The sequence below is a fragment of the Cavia porcellus genome, unplaced genomic scaffold, assembly GCF_034190915.1.
Source record: "Cavia porcellus strain 051 isolate PalLab524CR breed Dunkin Hartley unplaced genomic scaffold, mCavPor4.1 scaffold_2, whole genome shotgun sequence".
In the NCBI taxonomy this organism is placed as follows: Eukaryota; Metazoa; Chordata; class Mammalia; order Rodentia; family Caviidae; genus Cavia; species Cavia porcellus.
In genome coordinates, this window is record NW_026947485.1 from 83692973 (window position 1) to 83714067 (window position 21095).

Consider the following 21095-nt stretch of genomic DNA (forward strand, 5'->3'; position numbering starts at 1 on the left):
AGTGGTGTATACCTGTAATCCCAGCATTCGGGAGGCTGAGACAGGAAGATTGCCATGAAATCAAGGCTAGCTTGGGCTGTATAAGGGAGTTCAGGGCCAGTCTGCATTACACAGCAAGACTCTGTCTCAAAATAAAAATAAAAAAGGAAAAGAAGTGATTTACTTGAGATTCTTTGCTCTGTTTTATTCTAAGATGAGAATTTAATACTGTTAGTGACCCTACTGAGTAAATTCAGTGCATCGTTTTCAAAAAGGCTAAAATATTGACCCAGTTTCTAGGAGTGGATAAATAGATGTGAATAATTGAAAGGCCATGCACACTTGGACAAATGCTTCAGAAGGAAGGTGGAGGAAGCTGTTTCTGGTGGAGGAGCCTGAAGAAAAGTCATCATGGAAGGAGTTGGCTTTTAAATAAGTCCTCAAGGTGTGGGGAAATTAAGGTAGGTAGCTTTGTGTTTCTTAGTTGCAACCAGTGACTCCAAGGTGTCGTAGTATTTTTTAGATGCTTAAAATAACATTTTCCAGCCCTTGACATCATGATGGAACTAATTCCTTGTGACAATAGAGGCCAAGAGTAGACATACAGTATTTACCAAACTCTGGCAAGTAACTTAAGTTACTAAGTTCCATGAAGATGGCTTTTTATTTGACAATAAAGTACTTGATGTAGACTTCAAATCCATCTAAATAGGCACTGTAGAACCAAGCACTGAGTCTAGTCTTTGTAAGCCTCAGAAAAACGAAGAATCCTCCTTCACGCCTGCATTTAAAATATAGCAAGCAGTTTATGTGGTCCCTTCAGGCATATGTGAGTGGGCACTAAAAGCTGAGTCATAAAGCTTATTCTCTAGTGAATTACAGTGAAAGCTTGAAAGGAAAGCATCCTCATTATTTAAAAAAAGTTACAAGTTGCTTTAATTCTTATGAAAGCAACATCCCTCCAAAATCTGTTTTGTGTGTTAACCTTTAATGCAAACCTAAAAACCCCTTAAAGGGGCCACGAGTTGAGTTCAGCAGTCCAAATGCCTGCTTGACAAATGCAAGGTTATGAGTTCAATCCCTGGTACCAAGGGGGGGGGGGAGGACCTTGAAGTCAAAAAACAGAAATTTGAGACAATATGACTCTTTTTCTCAAGAAAGTTAACTTTTTTTTTTTTTTTTACTATATAGTAACTTCTGATTACTTCCTTACCTACGCCTTTAATAGATTTTTAAGTTCATGTTTAGATCTTTCTTTTTTGGCAGATCATACGTTCTACATTCTACATGTATTCTATGTATTTTGTTAATCCCAGCACTTGAGAGGCTGAGGCAGGTGAATCACTGTGAGTGTGAGGTCAGCCTGGGCTACACTAGTGAGTTCAAGGCCAGCCTAAACTACATAGTTAGACCCTGTTTCAAAAAAAAGCCAGAAAAAGAGTCCTGGAGCCATACCCCAGGGCTATGGCTAGGCTAGCCATGTGGTCCAGAGGCTCTGAACTCCTCCCATCCAGGCCTAAGGCTCCTGTAGCACCACACTCCAGCAGTGTGTCCCAGCCAGCTGCACAGAGGATCCAAACTTTGCCCAGCCCAGCATCCCAGTGCAGTCCATCAGGGGAATGCCTGATTAGCCTCACAGGTCACAGAGGTACTGAGCCATGCCCAGCCCAGAGCCCCAGAGTTGCCCATTGGGAAGTGACCAGCCTGGCTAATAGGTAGTGGAGGGTTTGAGCTCTACCCATTAGAACCCAAGACCCCATTACCATAGAGATGTGTCCCAGCAGCCAGGCAGGTCCCAGAGCTTTTGAACGCTGCCTAGTCAAGAGCAAACCCCTGGTACCATACTCCTCCATAGGTGCATCCAGGCTAGCCATGTGGTTTAGAGGCTCTGAACGCCAACCAGGCACAAGGCCCTGGCAACACATTCTGGGGGTGTATCCCTGCTAGTTACACAGAGGATCCAAGCTCTGCCCAGCCTCACATCCCACTGCAACCCAGTGCAATCCATCGGGAATGCCCAGCCAGCCTCACAGGTCACAGAGCACAAGGCTCTAGTGTCATATTTGGGGGTACACCCCAGCTTGTCACAGGGATATTGGAGAGTCAAAGTTCTGCCCAGAGCAGTGTTCCAATGCATCCATCAGGAGGATGCCTGCCAAGCCACATGGATCACAGGGGAAAATGGCAAAATGGAAGAGCAAGATGCAGTCTCAATCCTCTAGCTCACTGAGAACAAACCCAGGAGACATTGAAATGAAAGACACTGGAAATCGCACAACTGAACTTTCTGCAATGATAGCCACTAAAAGAAACAACTCCATGAAGCTATAGAGGAAATCAGATCAGAACTAATCTCCCAGATAAAAAAGAAATGGCAAACATTATGAAACAAATGTTGAGTGTATCTAAAGAAGATCTAGATTTAAAAAAAAATAGAGGAACGTAAGAAAATTGTGGAAACCTCAAAAAAACTGTAAGACAATGCATGAAACAGATTCAAAGGGATTTTCAGGAAATTAAAAATTCCATTGAAAGCTGGCAAAACCGCTTGGATGAAGCTGAAGATAGACTCTCAGACCTTGAAGACCGGATGGAAGTTTATAATCAGGAAAGAAGGAGTCTCTTAAAAATATCAAGGAACCAGGAAACAATAATTCAATAGCTACAAGATGATGCAAACAGAAACAATATAAGACTGATAGGTGTCAACAAAAAAGCAGGGATCAACACAAATGACATACAAATAATCCTTACAGAAATAATAGCAGAAACTTCAGGTTGGAGTTTATTCCAGTATCATGCTGATTTTATCACAATAGCTTGGTAGTATAATTTCAAGTCAGGGATTGAATGCCTCCCGCAATTCTTTGTTGCCCAGAATTGCCTTTGCTATTCTAGGTCTTTTCTGTTTCCAAATGAATTTTAGGAATGTTTTCTCTAGATCTGTGAGGTATGCAGCAAATGATATTTTGATTGGAATTGCATTAAATCTGTGTAACAATTTTGGGAGAATGGCCATTTTCACAGTGTTTATTCTTCCTATCTGTGAACAGGAAATGTCTTTCCATTTTCTGAAATCCTCTTCAATTTCCTCTTTCAGAGTAATGTAATTTTCAACATATAGATCTTTTACTTCCTTTGTTAGATTGATTCATAAGTACTTGATTTCTTTGGATGCTGTAATGAAGGGCGTGGTTCTCATTTCTCTCTCAGTGAGTTTGTTGTTTGTGTATAGCAATGTTACTGGTTTTTGAGTGTTGATGTTATATCCAGCCACATTACTGAATTTGGTTATTACATCTTAGACGTCTTTCAATGAAATTTTGGGAGGGTCTTCTATGTAGAGTATCATATCATCTGTGAATAAGATAATTTAACTTCTTTTCCTATCCTTATTACTTTTATTTCTCTCTCTTGTTTAATTGCTCTGGCTAATGTTTCCAGAACTATATTGAATAGTAATGGCGATAGTGGACATCCTTGTCTTTTTCCTGATTTTAGGTTGACAGTTTTCAATTTTTGTCCATTTAGTAAGATGTCGGCTGAAGATCTGTGGGATAGATTAAAAGATACAGGCACGGGGCTGGGGATTTAGCTCAGTGGCATTAACGCCTGCCTTGCAAGCAGGCAGTCATGAGTTCAATCCCTGGTACCGAGTAAAAAAAAAAAAAAAGATACAGGCACAACTGTAAACTTAGCCAACTCATCTTCAACAAAAAGATCAAACATGTTCATTGGAAGAAAGATAGCCTTTTTAATAAGTGGTGCTAGAAAAACTGGCTTTCCATATGGTGATGTTTACTGACTGGACAAAAACTGAAAACTTTCAATCTAAAATGAGGAACAAGACAAGGATGTCCATTATCACCATTCCTGTTGAATATAGTTCTGGAAACTTTAGCCAGAGCAATTAGACAAGAAAAAGAAAAGAAATAAGGATAGGAAAAGAAGAAGTTTAATCACTATTTGCAGATGACATGATAGTCTACATAGAAGAGCACAAAAATTTCACCAAAAGAGTATGGACTGAAACCTCCAAAAACTTTAAGAAATAAATTTTTCCTTCCTTTATTTTGGGCATTCGGTATTTTGTCTCAATGAGAGGAAAGTAACTGAGACAGCATCATTGATCATTCAAGAAATACAAATTAAAACAACACTGAGATTCCATCTCAAGAAAGAATGGCCAAGATCAAGAAATCAACCAATAACAAATTCTAAAGGGACTTGGGGTGAAAAGGAACTCTTAGCTGTTAATGGGAGTGTAGGCTGTGGAATTGTGTAGGCTCTACACTGTGGCAATCAGTGTAGAGGTTCCTAAAAAAGCTGGGATTAGAGATTTCATTTGAGTCAGCTATCCCCCTTTTGAGCATTCTTCTTTTCAAAGCTTTGATTTTTTTCTTAGAGCACAGCCTAGATCTCTGTAAAAGAACAGATAAGCTTGAACCGCAGTTAACGTCCTCCATGGTTCTGGGTGATATAATGGGGCACATACAATCTAGGTAGCAGGACCCTTTGCCCTTTTAAGGCCCACAGCTGTCATTGTAGTTTAGATTGCATTTGGCGAATAGCAGTGAGAATATTTTAATTGATTTGATAGTCAAGTTCCTGTGTGCAAACCCTAAGCTTTGTGCTTCTGTGTTCAGGCAAACTGCATTTTAACAAGACCCAATCTATGAAGCTGTATATTTTGTGGAAGAGTTCACAGCAGAGGTAGAAATTTAGATTTGAAGCTAGGGTACAGGAGGGGTTAGATCTAGTAAAGAATCTTGGCATGTTTGAGTTAGACTGACTGGAACATCATCAAAGCGTGAGGACATTGGAGATGCAGTGTTGTAGTGGGTAAGAACTTAGGTTGCTGAACCAGTCTGCTTGAATTTATACCTCAGCTCTATACACAGTTCTTGGATGAGTGAGATCTTAGACAGGTAACTTCATTTGTTTCCTCATCTGTAAATTGAGATTCTAACACCTACTTTTATAAGGCTATTGTGAGGAATAAGTGAGTTAAAACATGCTACATCCTTAAGACAATGTTAGATAAAAGTATATACTTAGGAAATGTTGTTACTTATCATTTTCCCCCTCACCACCTAGAAACATTTTTCCAGTGTAGTTTAGTAAAACACACACACACACAAGCTAAGATACTAAGGATGGTGTCTGTTATAGCTTTGGGCTATCTAAACAAAAATTCGGAGTTCTTGAGAACAGGAGAGATTCCCCACAACAGGCTACCAGATAGAACCCAGGTGTGTGAACAGTCAGTATGTGGTATGTTCTACAGTAGCTGTCAAACCCTGGCGTGTAGCAGAGCAAAGACAAGGTATTTTGGGCAGAGATGATAACTGCTCCACATAGAGGAGCAATTCTAGAGAAGTCTGCATGGTCTCAGAGCTCTAGTTACCATCAACCACTGTATGAGCCTTCAGTTGACCTCAAGGAAAAATGACAGCTGATAAGTCTGAGACTGAGACCCTGGAAATAGAGTTCAGGCGTAGCACTTCAATTGTGAAAGCGTTTGGCTTTACTCAACAAAGAAAGGGAAGGGATTTAGGGACCTAAGTGAGTGGAAGGCCCAGAGACCAATAAGTTCAGCAACACTTTGTGTCTCTGAAAGCCGAACATCAGGTGATTACCATTATGATTTTTTCTCTAAGGAATCTAGTTTTACTGCAAAAGTGTGCTATCTATGACAGTGTTATAATAGTAAAATGTTTCCTCTAAAATACCAAAATGGAAAAATCCAGTGAAACACTATAGTTTCCTAAAGTTGCCATAACAGAGTTCCAAAAACTAGGTAACCAAAAACAACACAGATTTATTCTTTTAAACTTCTGGAGTCCAGAAGTCCAAAATTAATATGTCCACAGGTTGGTCCTTCCAGGAGAAAAGTATGCCCTCTCTCTCTCCTAGCTTCCAGAGGTTGCACACAATCTATGGTGCAATCTGTGGCCTGCAGCTTTACCAGCTTTGTCTCTGCCTCCGTCATCACCTGTGTCTTCTCTGTGGCCAAATCTCTCTCACCTACCTCTCAGGGACGTATTTTCAAATAAGGTCATATTCTGAGATTCTAGGGACATGAATCTTGGGGAAAACACTACCCTACCTAGTACAGATGCTCCTCAGTTTAAAATGGAGAAAGTACACATGGTAAACCTGAACTCCTGAATACCATTGTAAAATTTAAAAAATTTCAAGTCTAGCCATGCAAAGTCAGGGGACTGTCTGTATATTATATAATGTCAAAGTTTAGATTTAAAGGATAATTAATTAGAAAAAGGCAATTTAAAAAAATTGTAACAAATTTCTGAGGTTAATAAACATCTTTTTGTGGACATCCATATAAAATTACTAGATTTCTAAAGTGACAGATTATAACTAGAAAGTACCTTGGAAAGTAATTTTCAGATACCATTTCCTGTGCTCAGTAAATTGCCTTTTTTTCCCCTTTGGTTCAATATTAACATTTCCAAAAAATAGATAAAGTTGGATTACCTTGAAAACCGCTCACATCTAAAATATGAAGGTAAGAACCCCTCTTTCTCTGCAATAACAGCATGTAGCTTTTGGGTTGACTTTTACAGCCATATTGTAAATTATGGCACTGAAAGCCAAAAAATCTTTATCTGAAATATTACATCAGAATGGACTCTTGGGGCTTAGTCATTCATATCCTGTGCAGTTTAATAGTTTTGCACTTTTTTTTTTTTTGTCTTTTTCATTTTTATCGGTACCAAAGATCGAACTCACGACCGCCTGCTTGCAAGGCAGGTGCTTATGCCGCTGAGCTAAATCCCCAGCCCCAGTTTTGCATTTTTTAAAATAAGGAGCTCTTATCTCTGGTGTCCTCCCAGCTGATCACAATGACCACATTGGGAATGAACTGAGAGGAAAGGTTCATGAAAGCAAATCAGTTTCTAATATGTTCCTATTCCTGTGCTGATGTATTCACTATGTATCATAAGCTATATGCTAATAAAAATATCAATTTTGCAGACTAACCTTTTGGGTAAATGTTTTATTTTACAAACTCAATCATTTTTAATAATGTACTTGTAGGATTTTTGTACATCTCTTAAGACTGAAGAACTGTATTCTCCAATGAAAAATTTAATGTCAAAAGATAGATGCTAGATTGGAATTTGGGGAGTTAGGTTTTCTATGTTACTTGTATTCTGATATTCACTTTGGAATAAGTTTACTGAGATTTGTAGAGCAGTTATTATAGTAATAGGTAACAGTAAATTTGAATCAAAACATGACTCTAAAGAAAACGTCAAAAAGCAAGGGCTTTCAGTCAGAAGCTCAGTGCTGCACCAGTTAAGAAGTGAGAGTTCAAAAAGTGTGAGAGCTAATATTCCCTTTAAACTCCTCCCCCACCCCGTACTACCAAATGGGAAGGACCAGAGATTTAAAGTGTCTCTAGAAATTGAGGGCAGGGACTCTCTGTAAAACTCATAATCTCTAGTGGTTCTTCTTTTTTAAACATCTCATTTATCATGAGCTGTCAAGTTCTGGATAGTTTCCTGGATCTCAGTTTTTTAAATTTCACTGATACCAGGGGACTCAGTAACAGAAACAAAATGTCTGAGAGGCACATTCAAGTAATCAATCCAGTAATAGCTGACAGTATAGTCTCTGTCAGCTTTTTCTTGGGGAAGAAAATCTTTTTCTTTTTCTTTTTTTCCCCTCAACCATTTCCAAAACCTCATTATAGAAAACAATAGAATGAATGTTCATCATAGTTTGTAGAAAGAGTAAGATACTAAAGCCATATGTTTTTAGAGTCTGTAAAATACTTGAGGAATTGACCTGCTATGGATGATTGTTTTATTCATTTTAGGCTACATACATAGGATTATATCCAGATTTTTTATATATATATATATATATATATATATATATATATATGAATAATACACATATATAGAATCAGTTCCATATTTACTTTTCCCAGTTACTTCTATTGAGAACAAGTTAACAGATAATGATTTTCTTTCCCTTACAATCTCAGGATCACAGGGAAACTTTTCATATTTGTTATCTTAATTATCTTTTCCTCCTGCCCCGCCCCCTTTTTTCCTTCCTCCCTTCCTTCTTTGTCTTCCTAAATCACCCAGGCTGGCCTCAAATTACAGCCCTCCTGCTTCAGGGCGCCAGAGTAATGGGATTATAGGCCTGTGCCATCATATCCAGCCATCTTTTTTTTTTCCAGCAAAATTTAAAACTGAAATACTTCCTTTGCTGTACCTGCTGGCTGACCATTTTATGAATGCTTTTGTTGAGTATGGTTTACTTAGTAACATGATGGGTTGTTGTCACTATCACTGGGATACTTAGTAGCATGATGGGGTGTTACTAGTTGTCTAGAATAATGCCCCCTACACACACACACACACACACACACACACACACACACACACACAGTTTTTAAGTTGAATTTTAAACTAAGGCTCACACCAACTTTCTGTTTTGTTTTGATCCCTCGCCCCCACCCCAACGGAGTTTTGTTGCCTAGTTCAGGCTGGCTTTAAACTCTCAGCAATCCTCTCTGATCAGCCTCAGGAATACTGGGATTATAGGTGTGTGCCACCATGCCTGTCTTCTGTCTGCATTGATTTTATCATGTTGTAGCTTGCTGGATTTTATCGTATGTGGTAGTATAAACAGAAATTGTTATAGGCAAAGAGACAATATAGAAACCATTGATCATTTTTTCTGTTGGCTGGTTCTAAATACTCTATAATGCTTTCATCCACTTGAATGGTGTTACACAGTCTTGATATGTTTGATGCTATAGCATATGAAGTTATATTCAAATACTTCAAAGAAAAAGACACTATGATAACTACTATTAAGTCGGGTTATTTGGTGGTAAAGCACTAGGTTGCTGAAAGTGTCATGCTTTAACCTATATTGTTATGATGTTATACCCCCTTTTATCTCATCCTCTCCCTTATTCATTAAAAAATTATTCAATTTTTTAAATTCCTTTTTTAAACTAAGGGGAAAAAAATCAAAAATCTAGCAGGATATATTATAGTAACTTTTTTGATTTCCTATCAACTTGAAGTCCTGTAATACCCCCGTTATCTTGTTTTGACTGATTAGACTCTATTCTGCTCTGTATGAAAGTATCAAGTATCAGAGTATAGGCAACTACTATAAAGGCAGTAAGATTCACTATGATGCCCATTCTGGTTTGACTGTTAATCCTCTTTTGAGGTGCTGTAAGATTTACAAAGTTTAGGTTTTATTGGTCTTGTTGTCTACTGTTTTGTTTAACTTTATAATACCTAAAGAGATAGACAATTCTTCTTAAGGATGCAAGAGGCATTATGGTAACCATTGTTGATAACCTTGTACTCTGTTTTTACATCTTGTGCTATGTCTATTCTTGGTTTTGACTGACAGCTTTGTTTTATCATGCTTGATTTTACTCTCTTACAAAAAAAAAAAAGTAATAAGATCTAAGGAAGCAATAAAGCCCAAAATGTGTAAATTTTGTTGTAATAAAGAGAGGGAAAGAAAAGTGCCCTGAAGGATACAACAGCAAGGGTGTTTAGGTGTGTTACATAGAAGACCATATTAATATTTTGGATTGGATTACTGAACACAACTGTTTGCAGTCTCACTGTTTGAATGTTCGCTTTGTGTGCTTTGATCCTGTGACCTGAAACACCGTTTCTAAGATGATAGCGAGTAACTGATGATAGCTTACTGTTTTTTGTTTTTGCTTTTCTGTAGTTCTGAATTACTTGTACCCTTACACTGTTTTGTTTTGTTCTGCTTTTTTTTCTCTTTTTCCTTTTAAATAAAATATTTTTTTTAAAAAAGTGAATGTTTTAGGTCTAAAACAATTTGTTAGTTCTTATAATTCAATGAATTGGCTAAGAACTATTGGATAGTTAACTGCTTTTTTTTCACTCTAGTCTCTGTATTTAGCTGATAGAAGCTGCGTGGAACTGGCCGTCGCTAGAACAACTTGGTTGTTCCTGGTGGACTTCTTCATAGCATTGCTGCTCCAAAACCCCTAAAGATCTAACTTTGGAGGTTATATAATGTCACTGCTGGTACATTCATTCAGTTAGTCAAAGCGTTTCACAAAAGATTGAACCGAGATTCAAGAGGAAGGAAAATAGTCTTCATTTCCTAATGGAATAGGCAAAGTTCCATTGCAAAGAAGAGTAAGAGAAAGTTTTATGGCCATTTTTAAAAACAGTCCACCCTAAACCCTGAATCAGGTGTCCAGTTTATCTAGAGACAGGTTGACAGATGCAGCAGCTTAGGTGCCAGTACGGAAAACTAGACCACAGGAAAGGCAGGCATGGCACTATTAGCGTCAATGAGCCCAGAAGAAAAAATATGGTTTGCCTTATTCTGTTAATGTTGCTGAACTGGGAGAGCAGGGGGAACCCAAAGCAGCAAGATTGTGATTTCTTGGATGTAGAATTACTTGTTTACTATTCGCTAAAGTGTTTATTCTCAATCTGGAACAGTTCCTGTGTCTTCATCCTTCATAATCCTGACATTAAAGAGTACTGAGTAATTATTTTACAGAATTATCCACATTTTAGGCCAATAAATTAATTTGAGTCAAGAACAGGCTTTTTTAAAAATTTTATTTAAAAGGAAAAAGAGAAAAAAACAAAACAAAACAAAGCAGTGTAAGGGTACAAGTAATACAGAACTACACAAAAAAAAAAACAGTAAGAAATCACCAGTTAATAGATTACACATTATCATCTTAGAGATAGTTGCTCAAGTCACAGTATCAAAGCATACAAAGTGAACATTCAAACAGAGAGACTGCAAACAGTTGTGTTCAATGATCCAACCAAAAACATTAATATGGTCAGCTATTTAACACCCCTAAACACACTTGCAGTCGTATCCTTTAGAGCATTTTTCCCCCTCTTTTTTACAACAAAATTTACACATTTTGGGTTTTATTACTCCTTAGAAGAACAGGCTTTTGATTGTATTTTCAAGTGGTTGATTATTCTGAAACATTACAAAAATACGATTGTTGTACAATCACAGGATTTAGATGACTAAGGGCCTTGGATAGATAGAAATCATTGGCAGTATCTTTAAATGGCTCTGTGGCTCTGTTTTTAGAGCATATGATAGATGTGTAATCTCAAAAACGAGACCAAAAATGTTTTGCTTTCAGATACACAGTTTATAGAATCAAAAAAACAGCCCTTCATAATGCCCTCAGCTGGCTTGAAAGTGCTTTTATCCTTCTCCAGTGCTGACACTGATGTGTTATTTATATGGTCAGTAATATGCTATCAGCCAAACCTGATCTAAAGTAGGGAGATAGTTGTAGCATTTTGTCTTGGATTGGCTACTTAAAGTTTTATTAACATTTATGTTTATGCCTTTAAAAAGTCAGGAAATCATTTCTTATTCTTTTCTCTAGCACTTAATTCATTTTCATTCTCCTCCTTTCCCCAGTCCAACATCACCATGACAAATTCCATTTTCACATCTACCTATAATTCAGAATTTCTAATGCTGTTTTTAAGACTACTGGCCACAACCCCATTTATGGATCATGGATTATTTGAAAACATTTTTTTTAAAAAGGTAATAGATTAAAATCCTTACCACGAGGCGCTCTCCTGTTACTCTTTTATGACTTCCTCAGTCCTAAATATATTTCCAAGCTCACTCCTCTTTAATCCCTGGCAATCATTAATCTGTTCTCCATTTCTTTTTTTTTTTTTTTGTACCAGGGATTGTTCTCACTATGTTTTGCTTGCCGGGCAGGCGCTTATGCCACTGAGCTTAATCCCCAGCCCCTGTTCTCCATTTCTATAATGCTGTCATTTGAAGAATATTATATAAATGTAATAGTGCTTTACATAATCTTTAGTGAGTAGTTTTTTCACCTAACATAATTCACTGGCCATTTATTCAGGCTATTGTTTTATCCATAATTCATTCACAGATAATACTCCGTAATTGGATGTATCACAGTTAATCACTTACCTGTTGAAAGTATAGATTGTTACTAACTGCTACAAATAAAGCTACTATAAAGATCTATATGCAGATTTTTGTGTGAATATAAATTTTCCTTTCTCAGGGTTAAATGATCAAGAGTGTAAGTGTTGGACCATATAGTATTTACATGTTTAGTTTTTTTTCTTTTAATGCCAAATCACTTACCACAGTACCTGTACCATTTACATTCTCCCTAGCAATGTCTGAAGGACCAGTTTCTCTGCATTCTTCTAGACTTTTTATTTTAACCATCCTGATTCTTGTGCAGTGATATCTTATTATAATTTTAATTTGTGTATAATTAGTGTGACTATTAATGTTAACATCTTTGTGTATCCATTTGTAATATATATATTCTCTTTGGTGAAATGCCTGTTTTGACCATTTGTAAGTTTTTGGATTTTTTATTTTTTACTCTTAATTTCTGAGAGTCCATTGTATTCTACATATTAGTTCTTTATTGGATATGTAGCTTGCAAATGATTTGCTCAGAGTCAGTACCTTGTCTTTTTATTCTCTTAACCACGTCATTTACAACAAACATTGTAAATTTTAGTATAGTAGAGTTTATCAGTTACCCTTTTGTGGATTATGGTTTTAGTGTTAGGAACTGTTTATGTTGCCCTAAGTCCCAAAGGTCATGTATTTTTTTCTAAAAGTTTTACAGTTTTACATTTAAATTTAGTATATTTGGAATTGTTAAAATTTGTGATAAACTTACCAATTTGAATACTTTATACAGTTACAGTGGCATTAAGCACTTTACATTTCCAGTGCTGTACAGCCATCACCTCTGTCTAGTTCCAGAGCTTCATCCACTCTGAAAAGAAACCCAGTACCCATTAAGCCATGACTTCTTGTTCTCCTGCCACCCATGACTAGTTCAAAAATGACAATAAACAGTCAACTTTTCTGTGTTTTTATATTGCCATAATATCTAAACATATTTTTTTCTATTTTATAAAAACATTGGTCCACAATGGGTTGGAAAAATTCTTTGGGGATATTTAAGAAGCACTGAATCAGATGACTTAATTAATTAACTTCGAGTACATTGATCATAATTTGGGATGACGAAAATTAAGTGACCATTCTGTTTATCTAACTATATGGTTAGCTAGGTGCTTAGCAAAACCCTTAATTGTCTTCCTGGTATAAAATCAAAGATTATTCTCAATATCAATAATAATCATAGCCAGGCATGGTGGCTCATGCCTTATAATCACAGCACTTGGGAGGCTGAGGCAGGAGGATCCTTGAGAGTTCGAGACCAGCCTGGGCTACAAAGTTAGCTCAAGGCCAGCCTGAACTGCATAGCGAGACCCTGTCCCAAAAAGACAAAAAAAAAAATATATATATATATATATATTAATCATGGTAGTGAATCATGGCTGTTCATGTGGCTTCTAAATTGATATTTATTTTTTCCTCACTTAAAGTATAGTCTGGCAGCAACCTTAGCAAGTCTGGCATTGTCCTGGGAATTTGTTGGATTATTTCCAAAACTTGAAGTCATGTTTCTTTCAGATTACATTCACTGTAGAAAGCAGTGGGTATTAAAAATGACCAAAGTTTTGTTCTAAAAGCATAAGTAAAGAAGCTGCACTGACAGTGCCTACTAATGGTGAAAATTTGCTACCAGTATGTGTCATTTTACGTTCGTATATTTTGATTGCTGTTCCCTTCAAAAATACATTTGGTAGCATTTATACCTTAAGTTTCCTTTAGTTTTTGAAAATATCAATTTGCAGGGGCTGGGGGTTTAGCTCCGTGACATAAGCACCTGCCTTGCAAGCAGGCAGTCATGAGTTCGATTCCTGGTACCGATAAAAAGGAAAAAGACAAAAAGAAAATATCAATTTGCAATTCAGCATTATAGCCTAAGGTGGTGTTTTAAATTTTTTAGAAGCTTTTTTTTTCCCGTTACCAGGTGCTGGGGATCAAGCCCTAAGTGCTCTACCACTGAGCTCCAGATCCTCCCAGTTCTTTTTTAAAGAGTTTCAAGGATTTCTTTGACAGCAAAATTAACAAGTTCTGATTCACACATGCAGAATTTGAAGGAATTTATCATGAATGTTCTCTTTTCTTTATGTTTATTATGTAGAGAACAAGGGGAATCCACAGACTTGAAACATGAGTTCAGATACCAGCCAAGAAGTGATCACCACACCTCCTCCTCCTACTGTGCCTCACAAAGAAAGATATTTTGACCGGATTAATGAAAATGACCCTGAATACATTCGGGAGAGAAATATGTCTCCTGATCTACGACAAGACTTCAATATGATGGAGCAAAGGAAGCGAGTCACCCAGATTCTGCAGAGTCCTGTGAGTTGAAATAATTATAACTCTGTAAATTTTTCTTCCTCTTTGGAAACCTTCACAAGATGAGTTAGGAGGTATCTTAAACTACCTTCTATTTAAAAGAAATGTGGAGGAATAACCAGTTGCTTAAGAAAAAATAAGACACCTAATTTATCTATTCAACTTGCAAAGCTTGATTAATAGACTCTTACTGTGATATAGTACATTTCCTTTGTATAGTTTCTGGATGTAATGTTTACTAAAGGAGAATAAACAATTTTACTGCATTCGAGGGTACTCAGTTGAGACTAAATGTCTGGGAAGAAAGTAAAAGGCATGACTCAAATCACAGGGACTAACAAATACTCTGGGTGTGTCCCATGCATATGTTTTCTTTTTTCTCGGCTATCTTCGTACTCAAAGAAGCACAGAAGGACAAAATTTTTGAGAAAGTCTGTGATTTGGCAGTCTAATTTTAATACACATAATACAGGCATACATACGTGTACACACCCCAAATTAAGTAAATTAAAAGTGGATTATAAATACAACTTACGCTGAAAATTCTATCTGCACAGCATATGCAAACTTTTAAATCATACTCAAGTGAATTGTTAGTTTTCTTATAAACCCTTAGTAGAATTGCATAGGTCAGCACAAGTCAATGTAAGTGATGGAAAATGAGAGACTAGTTTCTTATAAGAATCAAGATGAATTTATAGCTCTGCATAATGCAGATCATGGACCCTCTTAAGGTAGTATTTAGCACACACAGACATGTAATGCCCAGGTTAGGGTTGTATTAGGTTTCCAATTTTAAACTTTTAAACTAAGCACAGAGGCATCATGCACGAGTAAATCGTTTTTTTTTTTTTTTTTTTGTGCCCTTGTGAGTTTAATCATGTGAGTTGAGTCCAAAGCCAAAAGGGAATTCCACTCGAGCATTTCTCCCATATGAACGACCTTGATTGAAAGCATTGAAATACGAGTTATAAAGCAGTGCAAGCTTTGAACAATTTTTAAAATAAAGCACCAAGTTTTGTAAAAACTATTTCCAAAGTCACTGGAGATTTACCAGAAAAGTAATAATGACAGTTTATACATCATGCACACCTGTGTTTCTGAGATTTCTTGAGGAATCGCCTCAAAGAGGACCATTCAATTCAAACTACAATGTTTACATGAAAAAAGTATTAAACAAAATGCCTGAGTTTTTGTTTTATAGTTCCCCCATTATACTAAAGATAGCATAATCTTTGTTTAGCTTTATTTTTTGCAGTACTAGGGATTGAATCCGGTGTATCATATGTTGGGATATGCACTCTACCACTGACCTCCATCCCTAGCCCTAGGGTAGTATCACTTTGAGTACAATATTTAATTTTTGTACCCATATTTCTACTTGTAAATTGACTTACAAGTATCAATTTTACTTTTGCCTTGGAAAAGCTAAATAATGGGAAATATCAGTGTCTTAGTTACTTTTTACTCATCATTGAGACAAAATACCTGATGCCCAAAGTTGGGAAAGGAAAGGTTTATTTCTTACAGTTTTTAGAGGTTTCAGTCCATACTCAGTTGGCTGCAAGGCAGGGTGGCATGGCAGGGCCGCAGTTCATGGCGCCTGCAAACAGCAAGGTGAAAACCAACAAGAGAGAGACTGCCTTCTTCCTGCCATTACATTGCATGCTGGCTCCACCCCTAGGTGAGTCTAGCACTGACACCATCAATCCAAGCCCAAGACAGTGAACCAATAGCAAATCACAATGCAAATACATGAGGCCTGGAGCCACAGACATAAACCATGACAGTCAGAGATATAGATTGTCATTTTCTTTTCTGATTCACTTTACAAGAATGATTGTTTTTTTGCTCACAGAGAAATGAAAAGGCTGAAATTTAAAACAATTGTGGGTTATTTTCCCTTAAATATTTGCCTAGTGAGTTTAAAATTTTGTTATGAAAGACTTGGAAGTTTAGAAGTCTTTCCACTGTAGTTTAAGACAGTGGTTTTTAAATATCTTTTAAGGCAACAGAAACATTTCACCAAAGGAAACAATGGCCTAAGTTAGTAATCTCTTGCTAAGTAAGTAAAAGATTACACCTGAAATTTAGCAGTTTAAAAAGACCAGCATTTTTAGTTTCACCATTTCTGAGTCAGGAATTCAGAAGCAGCTTCGCTGAGTGCTTCCAGTCAGGTTCTGTCATGAAACTGCCTCAAAGACATCAGCCAAGGGCACTGTGCGCTAAAGGCACAGTGGGACAGGGATCTACCATGAAGATGTCTCACTCAGAGCCGTAACCAAAGCGCCACAGTCCTTGTCACGCAGACTTTTCTTTAGAGCCATTTGAATGCTCTCTCCAGAGCAAGCATCCAAGAGAAAGCTGCCTATGGGGTCTTCATGACATCATCTCAGGCATTACGTGCATCACTTCCATATTTATTAGTTATAAGTGAGTCACAGAGTTCAGTTCACACTCATGGGAAGAGGCATGAAATTCTCCTTTTTACAGGGACAATTGTCTTATCTGTGGTCACAATTTATTTTTAAAACACCACAGTCCTTCCTTTAGCCACTGTTTTCCTCCTTCCTATATACAGAATATTCACCCTCTCCTAACATCCTCATCAACTTGAATCCAGAATCTCATCATCTAAATTTGGCCTAAGTATAGGTGATCTACCTCAGGGTGTTCTTCAATACAGCTCATCTCTAGTTTCTCTCAATCTTTTGACTATGAAAAGACAAGTTATCTCCCCCCTCCACCTCGCCCCACCAAGTGGTAGAACAAGCATAAGCTTATGGCTTGTAGACATTCCTCTTAAAACTTTTGGAGTTTGGTAGCAAAAAGTCACTGATTCAAAGCAGTTGTAAAATTTTAGGCAAATGTTTGGAAGACCTTAATGCAAATACCCAGTCTTGCTGCTTACAAGGAGTGTATCTCCTGGGCTCTTGGCTCTGTCTGGTTTCTTGGTTGCTCAGTCTGAATCATCCGTTTTCCATGAATGATAGTCTGCTTGCAACTCTGGTTTTCTCAGCCTACTTCCTTCTTATAGAAGTTTGGAAGTCCAAAGACCTCTTTTCCCTTTTGTATTAACTTTCAGCCTAAGCTTGAAATGTTTCCACCAGTATAATACTCTAAAAATTTTGTGGGACTCTTGTAAATAATGATGCTCATTTTATTACACAATGCTATAATTAATAGAGATAAAAATCAAAGATGTTACTAATTTGTATTAAATAAATTTAGAAGCATACTTATTTTTAAACTCTTACAGTATTCCAGGTACCTATTATGTATACAGGATAAAATATAATCCTCAAAATAACCCAGTCAAAAAAGTGTTAATATCCATAGTTTACAGATAAATAAACTAGCATTTAGCAACATTACGTACTTTACTGATTGTTTTCCAGTTAGTTAAATGGTGTGGCCAGAATGTTAACTCCAAATGTTGCGACAACAAAAAGCATCCATCCACACGTAGTTTCTTCTTTTACTCATCTTTAGTTCTTCTGCTCAAGTTAATTCAACCCAATCCAAGAAAAATGTACTCAGAAGACATTTTGGTTTAAATATAAATTTATGAATTTGGTTAATAAAAATAACACCTTATGCCTTGATAAGAAAAATAATAGAACAAAGAATTTGTCTTGCTGTAACCCCTAAGGAGTATTATATCTTTATAGGAATTTCATAGCTCCAGCTCATATTTTAAAATTTTTAAAGAAAATTATACCTGGTGTGTGGTAGTTCATTCCTGTAATCCCAACGTCCTGGAAGTCTGAGGCAAGAGAATAGCAAATTTAAGCCCAGCATAAGCAATTTAGTATAACCCTGTCTCAAAGTAAAATAAAACATAAAAATAAAGAGGACTAGAGCTGTGCATAGCTGAGTGGGAAGGTCCTGGGAGTGCAATCCCCAGTACTACAAAGGGAAGAAAGAAAGAAAGAATATTCGTCTTAGAAATAAGGTGCTGACTGAGCTTCCTGGCACATATCCGTCATCCCAGCTTCTCCAGAGGCTATAGTAGGATTGCAAGTTCAAGGCCAGCCTGGAAATTTGGTGGAGGCTGTGTCTTAAAATAAAAAGGGCTGGGGATGTAGTTAAGTCATAGAGCTCTTTCCTGCCATATGCCAGGCCCTGGGTTTGATTGCTGACACTGGGGAAAAAAATCAAATGCTGGTAGATAAAGTAGTTTAGCTTTACATTTTGTTACTGCAGTAGAGATAATCTCTTTTACCAATGTATTCCACGTATGTACTGTTTATGGAAATCCGAGAGTGTAATTTACCTCATTCTCAGAATGAAATGTCTGGGTCAAACTGTTGGAATGAAATGATGTTTTATCATAGTTAAAGAAGCACATTAAACCCAATACATGCTATATATTCCTGAAAATATGACTGGGTCTTATACTAATTTTTGCTTCAAAAGACACAATAGGACTTATTTTCAGAGGATGCCCTATTTTTTATGTACAACCTATATTTATTCATGTACAAATCTATGTTTATTCAGATACAGTCAGGTCATCTTCTAGAACATCTTTATAACCCCATAGCATAAATTCTTGCGTGAATTCTCTTTCTTTTTTTTTTTTTTTTTTTTTTTTTGTTGTTTTTTGGTCATTTTTTTTGAAATAGGGTCTTACAAATGCAGTTAGACTGACCTGAACTCACTTTGTAGTCCAGACTGGACTCAAACTTGCAGCAATCCTCCTGCCTTCGCCTCCCGAGTGCTGGGATTATAGGCATACACCACTGCTCCTAGCTGAATTTCTTGACTTCATCTGTAGAACCATTGGTTCCAATCTCTCATGTCCAGTAATAGAGCTTCTTGTCAAACTTCTTGTAGCCTGTTCATTGTGCAGTAGCAACACAACTGTCAGTGATTTTTATCCCATAAATTCTTCTTCTAAGTCATAACCCCTTGGAGGTTAGGCCTCACAAAGTTTTCTATTAAGTCTAGTGCTAAAGACTTACAAGATAGGAGTGGCAACAAAAATGATGACAGTTGTTATGGTTTGTGTCTGGATGTCCCTCTCAAAGTCCCATGCAGTCATGAGGCGGGCTTATAGAGTTTGCGAAAGATTCATGGTCCAATGCTGGGATTATAGGTGTGAGTGCTACAGTGAGTGTAGCCAGCATACAATACAAGGGGCAGAAGAATCTTCTCACTCCTCTCCTTTTGCTCTTGTTGCTTTTGGTGTTTTCGATCGCCATGACCTGTTGCCCTCTGCCATGTTCTGCTCCATGTTGAAGCCAGCCAAGTATGGCCTGAAGCCTCCATAAACTGCAAGCTAAATAAACCTTTCCTTCCTTAATTTTGGGCATCTGAATTTTGTCTCAGCACAGAGAGAAAAGTAATGGAGACAACAGTTAAAAATGATGGTTCACACAAAAGCAACAAAAAATTACAGGTACCAAATTTCAGAAAACATTTCTTTATTTCACATCAGTGCATTAAGTACATCTGTTATAGTACATGACATTGAATCATGAAGATTCATATTAGACACAATCACATCTGATCATTATTAAGTGTGCATGTCATGTCTTTACTCCTATTGATCATTTGGCAATAAGTCATGAGTTCATCTGTTTATATAGACATTTACCTCTCATTTAAAGGCACCAACTTCAGTATGCACAAATATTTAATTGAAATTTACATAATTAAGTATTAATGTCATTAATACTTGTTATTTAATTATAAATATTGTTATTTTACAATTCAACCTGTCTATATGGCTGGTGGTCCTTTTTTTGTTTTTGTTTTTGTTTTTGTTTTTGTTTTTGTTTTTGTTTTTGGTACCAGGAATCAGACTCAGCACCTTGAACTTGCTGGGCAGGCATTTATGCCACTGAGCTATATCCTCAGCCCTGGCTAACAACCTTAATTGTGGTTCATTTGGAGTTAGAGCTTATATTACATGCATCCTAAAAAATCATGCTAAGTCTTATTTTCTGGTTAGATGTTATTTTGGGGGAATAGTACCATATTTCACCATATTTTTTTTAACTTGTATTTAATAAGAGCTGTTTAAATTTGCTCTGGAGACTAACAAGTTTTCAAGTAGAATTTTGAACAAAATTAAATGACTTTAAAAATTTATAACACTCAGTAAAGCTAAGTTTCTGATTTTTAAAAATTTCTCCCAATAGATGATAGACAGTTATTTCATAATTATTATCCAGAAGGAGTTTGTCATTTACGTGACAAAAATTGTTTTCTAGCTAATAACCTATGAAGTGAAACCATGTTATCATTAACTCAGTCAAAACTGAGGTCAGGTTCTTCACTTTCTTTCTTTAGGTTTAGGAAAATAAAAACTCTTAATGTACTGTTTTATTAGTTAAGCTGAACTAGACACTCAAATCTAGAAGTACAAAAAGCACAGTATAGAGAACAGTATAGAGAACATGGATACGCAGTCCCAGTCACATGCCAGGTGCCTTCAGTACACCATGGGGAAGCGCGAAAAGAGAGCCAACCGAGGTGCAGAAGAAAAATGATTCCGTGTGAGGGGCTTTAAGGAGAAGGTAGCATGTGAGGCAGGCCCTACAGGTTAAGAGTTGGTTGGGAAGAGGAGCAGTAGAGGCCGGTACTTCTATTAGATGGAATGGAGTTAGCAGAGAGGAAGAAGGAGGGTCTTGGGCAGAGAACGCTCAGGAACCTTGTAGGTCACACCACAGCATCTATAAGGTATTAGTGGTAGGGAAAGCCAGAGTTACACAGCATCAGATTGTGGTGATTCGAAGGTACCAAGCTCTTTGGACCTAAGTTAG

The 21095-nt window shown here is 36.9% G+C and overlaps 1 protein-coding gene across 9 annotated transcripts in view; it reads left to right on the forward strand.

Annotated features, from left to right (window-relative positions):
• The window catches only part of Add3 (adducin 3), a 125934-nt gene that overhangs the window by 83102 nt on the left and 21737 nt on the right, over window positions 1-21095 (forward strand). For all 9 annotated transcript variants that reach the window (XM_013158357.3, XM_003475196.5, XM_003475197.5 and 6 more), the window contains one exon: window positions 14102-14325. In XM_013158357.3, the coding sequence (XP_013013811.1) occupies window positions 14131-14325 (195 nt within the window). In that variant the 5' untranslated portion in view covers window positions 14102-14130. The remainder of the gene's footprint in view (window positions 1-14101; window positions 14326-21095) is intronic.